Raw genomic sequence first — 10,310 nt, forward strand, 5'->3', positions numbered from 1 at the left:
TTTGTTAATTGTTTAGTATTTGTTTTTGTAGGTCTTTTTTCTTCTCTTCCTCTTTTGTTCTCTTCTCTTGTGACTTGATTACTAACTTTAGTGTTGTGTTTTGATTCCTATTTCTTTTGTGTGTGTGTTTCTATTGTAGATTTTTGGTTTGCAGTTACCATGAGATTTTGATATAGCAGTCTGTATATAAACAAGATTGTTTTTTAAGTTGCTGGTCTTTTAATATCAAATGATTTTTTTTTTTTTTTTTTTTTTTTTTTTGGCTGCATTGGGTCTTCATTCCTGCACCCGGGCTTTTCTTTAGTTGCTGCGAGTAGGGGCTACTCTTTCTTGAGGTGCACAGGCTACTCATTGCGGTGGCTTCTCTTGTTGCGGAGCACGGGCTCTAGGTGCACGGGCTTCAGTAGTTGTGGCGTGTGGGCTCAGTAGTTGTGGTTCACAGGCTCTAGAGTGCAGGCTCAGTAGTTGTGGCATGCGGGCTTAGTTGCTCCGTGGCATGTGGGATCTTCCGGGACCAGGGATCAAACCCGTGTCCCCTGCATTGGCAGGCGGATTCTCAACCACTGCGCCACCAGGGAAGTCCCTGCATTTTCAATATCCTGTACCTTTACTGGGTGTTTGCTTTTTCTGGTGAGCTTTTCCATTTGTAATTTTCTTGTTTCTAGTTGTGGCCTTTTCTTTTCTGCCTAGAGAAGTTCCTTTAGCATTTGTTGCAAAGCTGGTCTGGTGGTGCTGCATTCTCTTAGCTTTTGCTTGTCTGTAAATTTTTTGGTTTCTCCATCGAACCTGAATGAGAGCTTTGCTGGGTAGAGCATTCTTGGTTGTAGGTTCTGCCCTTTCATCACCTTAACTGTATCATGCCACTCCCTTCTGGCTTTCAGAGTTTCCGCTGAAAAGTCAGCTGATAGCCTTATGGGAATTCCCTTGTATGTTATTTGTTGCTTTTCCCTTGTTGCTTTTAATATTTTTTTCTTTAATTTTTCTCAGTTGTTTTATTACTATGTGTCACAGCATGTTCTTCCTTGGGTTTATTCTGCCTGGGACTCTCTGTGCTTCCTGGACTTGGGTGACTGTTTCCTTTCCCATATTAGGGAAGTTTTCAGCGATTATCTCTTCAAATATTTTCTCGTGTCCTTTCTCTCTCTCTTCTCCTTCTGAGACCCCTAGAATGCAAATGTTAGTGCATTTAATGTTGTCCCAGAGGTCTCTTAGACTGTCCTCATTTCTTTTCATTCTTTTTTCTTTATTCTGTCCTGCAGCACTGATTTCCACCATTCTGTCTTCCAGGTCACTTATCTGTTCTTCTGCCTCAGTTATTCTGCTATTGATTCCTTCTAGTGTATTTTTTCTTTTCAGTTATTGTATTGTTCATCTCTGTTCTTTAATTCTTCTAGGTCTTCGTTAAACATTTCTTGTATCTTCTTGATCTGTGCCTCCGTTCTTTTTCCTAGGTCCTGGATCATGTTTACTGTCATTACTCTGCATTGTTTTTCGGGTAGGTTGCCTATCTCCACTTCATGTAGTTGTTCTACTGGGGTTTTATCTTGTACCTTCATCTGGGACATATTCCTCTGCCGTCTCATTTTGTCTAACTTTCTGCAATTGCAATTTCTGTTCCACAGGCTGCAGGGTTGTAGTTCTCCTTGCTTCTGCTGTCTGCCCCCCTGGTGGATGAGGTTGGTCCAGGGGCTGGTGCAGGCTTCCTGGTGTGAGGAACTGGTGCCTGCCCCACTTGTGGGTGGAGCTGGGTCTTGTCCCTCTGGTGGACAGGGCCTTGTCAAGAGGTGTGTTTAGCAGGCAGCTGTGTGCTCAGGAAGACTTCAAGTAGCCTGTCTGTTGATATGTGGGGCTGTGTTCCCACCCTTTTGGTTGTTTGGCCTGAGGCGTCCCTGCACTGGAGCCTACAGGCTGTTAGGTGGGGCCAGGTCTTGATGGGAAAAGGTGGCCTCCAGGCCAGCTCATGCCAATGAGTACTCCCCAGGACTACAACTGCAGTGTGTTTGTCCCCAGAGTGAGCCACAGCAGACCCTGCCTCTGCAGGAGACCCTCCAATACCAGCAGATAGGTCTGGCCCAGGCTCTTATGATGTCACTGCTTTTTTTCCCTGTGACCTGGTGCACACGAGAGCTTGTGTCCGCCCTCCAAGAGTGGGGTTTCTGTTTCCCCTAGTCCTATGGAATTCCTGTGAGCAAACCCCACTGGCCTTCAAAGCCAGATCCTCAGGGGCTCCTCCTCCTGTTGCCAGACCCACAGGCTGGGGAGCCTGATGTGGGGCTCAGAACTTCTTTCACTCCTGTGGGAGAACTTCTGCAATATAATTATTTTCCAGTTTGTGGGTCGCCCACCTGGCGGGTATGGGATTTGATTTTATGGCAATTACGCCCCTCCTACCATCTTGTTGTGTCTTCTTTGTCTTTGGATATAGGATATGGTTTTTGGTAGGTTCCAGCATTTTTTTGTTGATGGTTGTTCAGCAGTTAGTTAGTTAGTTGTGATTTTGGTGTTTTCATAAGATCTCATGTCCTTCTACTCTGCCATCTTGTCTCAACCTCCCTAAAAATTGTTCTTTTCAGTATGTGTGTGTGCGTGTGCACACAATATTCACAAGCACTTAGAAGTTCTGGTAAAAGTCAATGCTCAATTTTGAGCAAAAAGTTATTATAAACAATAGCAACTCCCTCCCCCCCCCACCACCAAAGAAAGAAAAATTCTTCTAGCACTCTTTGAACCTTAAAGAGTGTTTTTATAGGCCAGCTCATTGTTTTTCTTCTCTCTGAAAAATTAGAAATGATAACTGTTTTGATGAGTTCTACAGAAAAAGACAGTTTCCATGATTTCATTTCTTGACAAAGAACAGGTGCCTCACTTGGTTTCTGCCACATGTAAGCAAATTCCCAGACGTAAAACCTCCCCTCAGAGGAAGCAATGTGGGTCCACAGAGCTATCCTGAGTTCTGTCCCCTCTTCCCCTGGCCGTGTGAGGTGGCCGGCTAGCAGGGGGAGGCATGGGAGAAGAGACTTAACCATCCCCACGTGAACGCAGCCTGCACGGTGGCTGGGGCTATCAGGGTGGCCTCTGCCCTGTCACTGCTCCATCTGGCTAGTCTCTCCACAAAAAAACCAAGGCCTGCCTGTCTTTTATAATCTTCTGTTTTAAAAGAGAGAAATCTCCAGGGAGAGAACAGGACCCTAAAAGTCCAAGGCCTGGAATGCCTCCTTTCTCTCTTTCCATTTTAAACAGGAAACATTCATGCTAAGAGGGTCCAGAGGGAGTGTTGGTTGTATGTTCATTTTAAGGCAGATAATGTTTGTGTGTTGCAAATGTCAGTGGTTTATCCCAAGGGCTTAAAATGAGTGCAGAAAAACCACATGTTTCACTTCATGCAGAGAAATATCATCAGTAGATTTTGAGAGAAAACACAGGTTAAGGATTTTTTTAAGTGTTTTGAAAATCTTTAACGTGAACCAAAAGGAAATAGAAATGAGCACGGTGGGAGAGGGGGGAAGCTTAAAATATTATACGATAAAAGATATAATGAATGCTGGAAGTTTTCTAAATAAAAAATAACATTCTAAAGGAAAGGAAAGATGAAATCCCCATCCTTTACTTCCCAGCGCTGGAGTGACAGATTACACATTTGTACTCTATTTGTCATGGGCAATTTAAAATAGAGCAAAGCAAACTGCACTGAATAATAGCAGTTGATGCTATAATAACTTGTACGCAAACAATTTAATTTTTTTATCTGAAAACTCTGACTAAATTAACCCAGGCTCAAGGATCTATCTTTCATTATTATACATAGCCAAATTAAGACATAAAAAAGTAGAGAGAGAATTCTATTATTCTTCCCTATGAATGTGTTCACATGCTGCTTTCCACATGGACCCAAGCTTGGAGCTTGTCAAATAATCATGATTTGGGGAACTTACTTACAGAGCTGTTTTCACATCAAACTGCAGATTACAGGGTGATTGTGACCCTCATTGACAGTGCTTGATTAACCACAGGCACCGTATTCTTACAGCCCTACCATTTCTTTCAAGTGTTCTACCAGATTGTACTCTGACATTGGAGAGCTTTTCATTAATTATTATTGTTGCTGTTTTCCTTTAAAGAGGAATAATAAAAAGAGGAATGGTAGAAAGTGGGAAGGATCTGGGCATGGTAGTAGTGAATATGTGCACAGAAGGTTTATGGGATTTTAAGAGCTGCAAACAGAACTCATCTGTTTAACCCCAGGCTAGATAAGATGCACTCATCTGTACATTGTTTAGAGACCTATTGCTTCTGTTATGACAAATGGATCAGAAGATGCTTGTTGTCTTAGTAGAGAGATCCAGACAGGGTCGCTTTCTGTTAGTGTTTATTCTCGCCCTTTACCTTTCTGTGTGCCTACTCATTACACAGTACAACTTAACAGCTGGTTTGTCTTTTCCTAATCTGCTACCGGCTGGGTGGTACTTATTGACTTTGCAGTAGAAGTGCTTTATATCAAAGTTTTGGGTGGGTAATTCCAGGCTCTAGGTTGGGACTTTCTCTAGGAACTGTAGAAAGAGGAGGGCACACTAATCCACACAGGGATGTAACAGAAGCCAACCAGAGTTAGACCAAGACTGTGACTCATGTAAAGAGCACCGCAAAGACCTAGGAGAGAAGTGAATGCAATCCCTGGGAAATTTATGACTCCAAATAATGTGTGCATTTCTACCACCATGTTTATGTCAGGCTTCAGGGAGGTGGAAAGGGGAGGAGGCAAATGATCCCAGCTTTAATAGAGCCAAACTCAGCCTTGTTTAGGGAACTAGCTTGGTTACTATAATAAGGCCAACATATAAACAAGATAGAATTATATTTCTCCTTCAGGCACCAATCAGTCCTGACTGACCTGCTGGCTCCATGGGGTCAAGGAGCCGGGCTCTTACCTTCTTGTTGCTCTGCCTTCCTCAGCATGTGGCTTTCTCCTTGTGTCTAATATGGCCACTCCAGGGACCAACAGAAAGGAGGGAAGAGAAGAAGAGTGTCCCTTTCTTCCTCTTAAGGGCACACATCACGTCTGTTCACATCCCACTGGCCAGATCCAGGCCGTGGCCACGCCAAACTACATGGGAGGCTAAGGAATGTGGTCATCATCTGGGCAGCTGGCTTCGTAGTCATTGATATATGTCTGTTCTCTTTCCAGGGGAGGACCAGCAGCGGATCCTGTAGACTATCTGACAGCAGCACCTCGAGGGCTCTACAAGGAAAGGGAGCTTCCGTATTACCCAGGGGTTCATCCTGTGCATCCGCCCAAAGGGAGCTACCCCCGCCCCCCAGATCTGAGGATCACAGATCTCCGGTATCCCCAGTACTATCCGCCCCCGCCAGCCCCCCAGCACAAAGGACCCTTCCGACAAGATGTCCCACCTTCCCCTCCTCAGCACCACAGAGTACCAGCCTACCCAGAAATGGGCAGACCAGTGCCCCGAGGGGGCAGCCCAGATCGGTACCCCTATCGAATGCAGGATCCCCGGCAGAAGAACCCCATGACCGCAGCCGTGTAGCTGAACGCCACCAAGCTCAACCCAGCCCAGAAAGGAAGACCTCCAACATCACCTTTGTTCTCCCTGCACCTTAAGGCCTTCTTCCTGTTAAGAATTCTCCATGGTACAGATTAGGTTTTTCTCACTGAGGCTGCAACACATGACTGCTAATCAGAGAGAAAGAAGGGGACAGGAGTTTGGGCAGGGAAATCGGAAGGAAGAGGAAGGATGGGGCCATGAAAAAAATACTGCCTGAAATACTTCTAGACTTGTTCAGGTCACTGAGAGTGGCAATTGAACAGGCAAATAACGATGGAGATCTACAACACGGTGCCTCCCTGGAGCACAGACATGCCCCACAGCACTGGCATCACGGAGGGCAGACTCTGCCCGGGATCATCATCCATTCAGAGACTAACCTTCAGCCACCTGATTAGCGTTGTTAAGTCTGTGAAGAGTGGTTGCCAATATGGGTGTCCTAAGTGAGTGGTTTTTACATTGAAAAAAACAACAGCGGCAAACATGACGAGTGATCTCCTTGAAATGTTTTATACCTAGAGGAAGGCTGCATTTCTTTATTTGTAGAATTTCTCAGGTTCTCAGTTCCACTCACTTGGTATAAGCATGTCACGTTTCCTTGCTTTTAGTATAAAAGTAAGATGTGAATGCAGTATTGGTGTCCTGGGAGAATGTACAAAGCTAGTCAGAGCTTCCAGAAGAAAGAGATGCCTAGCATCAAGGCAATCAGGTTAAGAGGCTGACATTCCTGTGGTCCTCACCTTCTTTCCTCCCACGTTCCAGGCACAACAGCATGGAGATATCTGGTTTCCGAGGCATCCCAAAATCTCCTGCCTATAATTACTGTAAGTGGGGGGCCTCTATTTTAAGGCTCCCACTTGAGAGTTAAGATGTACTCGGGAAAAAGAGGGCCCACTGGTTAGTTTGCACGGGAAGCAGTGCTCTGGAGATGGCAATTCCAGACTCAGTGCCAAACAGCGCCATATGCACCCGGCGTCAGGGAGGGGCTGATCGTGCTCGTTGGGAACGATAACCGGCAGGTCGTAGATGGTGGTGACTGACTCTGTGTGTGTGCGCGTGCGTGTGTGTGTGTGTGTGTGTGTGTGTATATGAAAGTGTGTGATTACCAGTATGGAGAATGGAAAATAAAAATGCTTTCTGGAAAGTTTGATGAGGAAGGGAATAAAAAGGAAAAAAGCCAGAAAACAGAAGGGAAGGGAGAAGGAACATAAAACTAAATCATTGTATATCTGCTATATTATTTCATTAACAGAAGTCAGGGCAAGACCAAGGTCAAGGTCTCCAGTTGGGAAAAGAAGGTCTTATGGCTTCGAAAAGCTGAAAGCCCACCCTCCAAAATCCATCACAATGTTTTTAGAGCTTTGCAGCTATATTCTACTTATTTCAACATAGAACCTCTAAAACCTACAACCTAACCCAAATGAGAACATAAGAGAAAATTGAGAAACAGCAAAGCATGGGAGCAGCAACTCGAATTGTTCAGTGACTCTTGCAGTACTTTAAACCTTTTTACATTCCTTCTTCATTCCCTCCCATAAAAATGTCTTGAGTTCAATTTAGACATATTTTGGCCAAGATTAGGATACCTCTGACTGCTAGGATTTAATAAATTATAGTATTATTGAATATATAGAGTATCTATCTCTCCAGCCCAGTTTAGTCTTATTTTAATTTAAAATAGAGATCTGTTACCAAGAATGATGCAACTGCTGGGTTTAGACTTAACTAGTGTTATTTACTGAACTTTAAGAGGTATCATTTTCTAAACTACAATTTACTTATGGCCCTCTTGAAAACAGACTGTCAAGTTGTTTTTTGCCCTCTATCATCTCTCTTATGCCAGGCACCTTTAGACTGTTTGTTTGCAGTTTGTGCAGAGGTTGAGGGTTGGGCCCTGCTCACCTAGAGCTGGAGTGCAGGTGAGCTGCAGGGTTTCCCAGCCAACATGCTGCAAGCTGCCTTCCCCTCAAGCTAAATAAACCTTCAAGAAGACAATGATAACGTGAGGGAAGTGTGATGTATTTTGAAGCATTAAAAATCAGCTCTTTAGGATGTTCCATAATTTAACCAAATTTCTGTAGACTACTGGACATAGCCAAGCCAGAAGCTTCCTTCTGGATTAAGGCCAATGTCCCACAAGGGGCAGTGGTATAAGGTGAGACGCTCTGTGTGTGTTGGAGGAGTGGCCCTTGTAGGAAGAATGCCTATATTTTCACCACATTGCCACCTTGTACGCGTATCTCCTGCACTCAGGCTCGGGGAAAGCTGCTCCAAGCATGGGTTTGTGTTGTACACACAGGTAATAAAACAGTTGCTAATCCTGAGGTGCAGCCAAGGATGTGAAGGTACTATGAAAACAGATGAAAAAAAAGATTATAGCAGTTTTCTTTTCTTGCTTGGAAGTATAACACATGCCCCATTAGACCCTACCCAAAAGAAGCTAGCATTACGTGTGCGACAGTCTTCATCAAGCCAAGTAACAATTAAGAACAGCTTGAATGTAAGCTTTATAAATGCCTGTGAACCAGCCCTCCAACTGTCACCACCCAGAGGTTATGGAACTCTTTCCCAGTATTTAAGAGAACAGGTTGTTTAGAGCATTTAGAAGACCAGGCTATAATCAATAGGTGCTCAGTAGCAGGAAATAGTTCCTGGTTTATTTACGGCCTTGGAAAAACTCAATCAGATGTCTCCTTGTAGCTCGGAATGCTAATAGACCCCCAGGAAAAGGTGGCACGGCGAGCTTGGCGAGCTGCAAACCCATCAACGTACACCCACCCGGCTCCTCACCTGACCACTGGGTCATCCAGGCCTTGAAATGATGTATTGGCCTCAAGTAACTAGTTATTTTAAGGAGCTCTGTTTTTGTCCCTATTTGCAGGAATAGAGAAATAAAAGGGAGCAGACCACCGAAAAATTTTAGATGCAAGCAAATTCAGTCCTCTACAAGGGAGCGAAACACAACATCTCACTAACCCATTGTGTCATTGGTCTGTGGCAGTATCACTCTTGGTATAATACTGCTTCCCTATGGTATCACATCACTGGATGAAAGGCAAGCTCAAAGTCAGGAGTATTTTCTTAAATCATGATTGACAACAAAAATTGGGGAAAAAAATTACCGTGAAGCTCCTTATTCTTAGATTTTTAGATCTATATGCATTGACCTCATAGTACAGCACAGAGCAAAGATCTTATAATCAAGAGCACAGGTAGAGCCACAGACCCACTGTCACCCTGAGGAGGAAACTCTATGCATACCAACTGAGAGAGGAGATTTGAGACTTCACTGTAGCTTTATTTTTGCCACCAGTAACAAAATTAAAACATGATTCATTATTCCTTCCAAAGATTTAGGAACTTCTTGAATGAAATCTATCTTCTGAAGGAAATCCACCTGACAACTTTTGGAGTTGCCATGCATAGGGCTGGTATACACAGTGATCAAGCCTTTAAAGAGTGTTCATTCCCTAACCTGTAACCACAGCATTCATTTTCTTTGGAGGAACATCTTAGCATTTCAGAGGGATATAGAGATCTGGAGAGTTTGGTGTGGACAGCAATATGTGTCTCTAAAACTTTCATTGGCATTAAGCTCTGAAATCCACAATGAATGGCCTTCAAATTGGTGCTAAATTGGGTAGACACCCTACTGCTTTGAGTCCACGAGCAACAGAAAGTCCAGATTTAGCGCAATTAGGCAGGAGGGAGTTGGAGTCAGAAACAGCCCGCGATGGTATTTCTCTGCACTCCCGGTTCACACCGACTTAAGTGGAAATGATGTCACAATGAGACCAGAAAGAGGAGTCTCCATAAGATATCCCTACAAAGTCACCTTTCTGATAAAAAAGAAAATGAAAGTTAGATATCTAAAATAAGCCTAGAATCTCATATGCAGCTACAACTTCTAAGGGAAACTCTCCCTCATGTCCTTAAATCGTAATAGAGTCTCACACAGCCTGGCTTTTAAAGGTGGGCTTCACGATAAGTCCAGAGTGGAGAGTGAACTAACCCCCAAGACTGTCTCCTGACTCAGCTCTTTCAGACAGTGTTATGTTCCATCCATGCGGACTGCAGTGCTGTTTACTACTGGAACATAAAAACAAAACCTGCTGTTTATACAGTCACTTTTTCTAGTGTTTTCCTGTGCGTATATGATACCAAGTCTGTCCATAAGTTCTGGAGATAAATTATGTGAAATCATATTTTGGCATAGGGGGTGGAGAATGAATTCTTTACAGACTTTTTAGGATGATCCCATTTTTACCACAGAAAGATTTTGGATATTGTTATATATGAATATATAAATTTTTCTTGTTTATTTTGCATCAAAATAAAGCTTTATTCAGTCAGTAAAAGTCAAATCTTGTTTTTTACCCACCACCGGTTTGTTTTAGGGTTTGATGAATGAATAGGTAGGTAGGTCTGGTCCTGCTCACCCTTGAATAGCAACCTCACAGGGCAGAGGACACAGGGAAAGAGCATCCATCACATGCTGGGCTCCCCCAAAAGCAGATGCTTGAGATGGGAATGAACAAGCAGGATGTTTATTTGGGAGTGCACTTGGGTTCAGTACCTATAGAAGGCAGGGGAAGAAGACAGGATGGGGCGGAGAGGGAAAGACTGAGCTGCCACACGCTCCCAACTTGGGCTCAGTCAACTCCACAGGGAAACTTGGAGCTGCAGTGGCCCCATAGAGTCATCCCAAGTGGGGACAAGGGAGATGGGCCTTTAGCCCACTATCTTGGT

General features: G+C 43.9%; 1 protein-coding gene across 2 annotated transcripts in view; it reads left to right on the top strand.

Moving 5' to 3' along the window:
• PARD3B (par-3 family cell polarity regulator beta) overlaps positions 1-9,919 on the top strand; it is a 1,037,929-nt gene extending 1,028,010 nt beyond the window's left edge. For both annotated transcript variants that reach the window (XM_059928520.1, XM_059928522.1), the window contains exon 23: positions 5,183-9,919. In XM_059928520.1, coding sequence (XP_059784503.1) covers positions 5,183-5,543 — 361 coding nt within the window. In that variant the 3' untranslated portion in view covers positions 5,544-9,919. The remainder of the gene's footprint in view (positions 1-5,182) is intronic.
• The last annotated feature ends 391 nt before the right edge of the window (positions 9,920-10,310 follow it).

The sequence above is a fragment of the Balaenoptera ricei genome, chromosome 7 (genome assembly GCF_028023285.1).
Source record: "Balaenoptera ricei isolate mBalRic1 chromosome 7, mBalRic1.hap2, whole genome shotgun sequence".
Taxonomy (NCBI): Eukaryota; Metazoa; Chordata; class Mammalia; order Artiodactyla; family Balaenopteridae; genus Balaenoptera; species Balaenoptera ricei.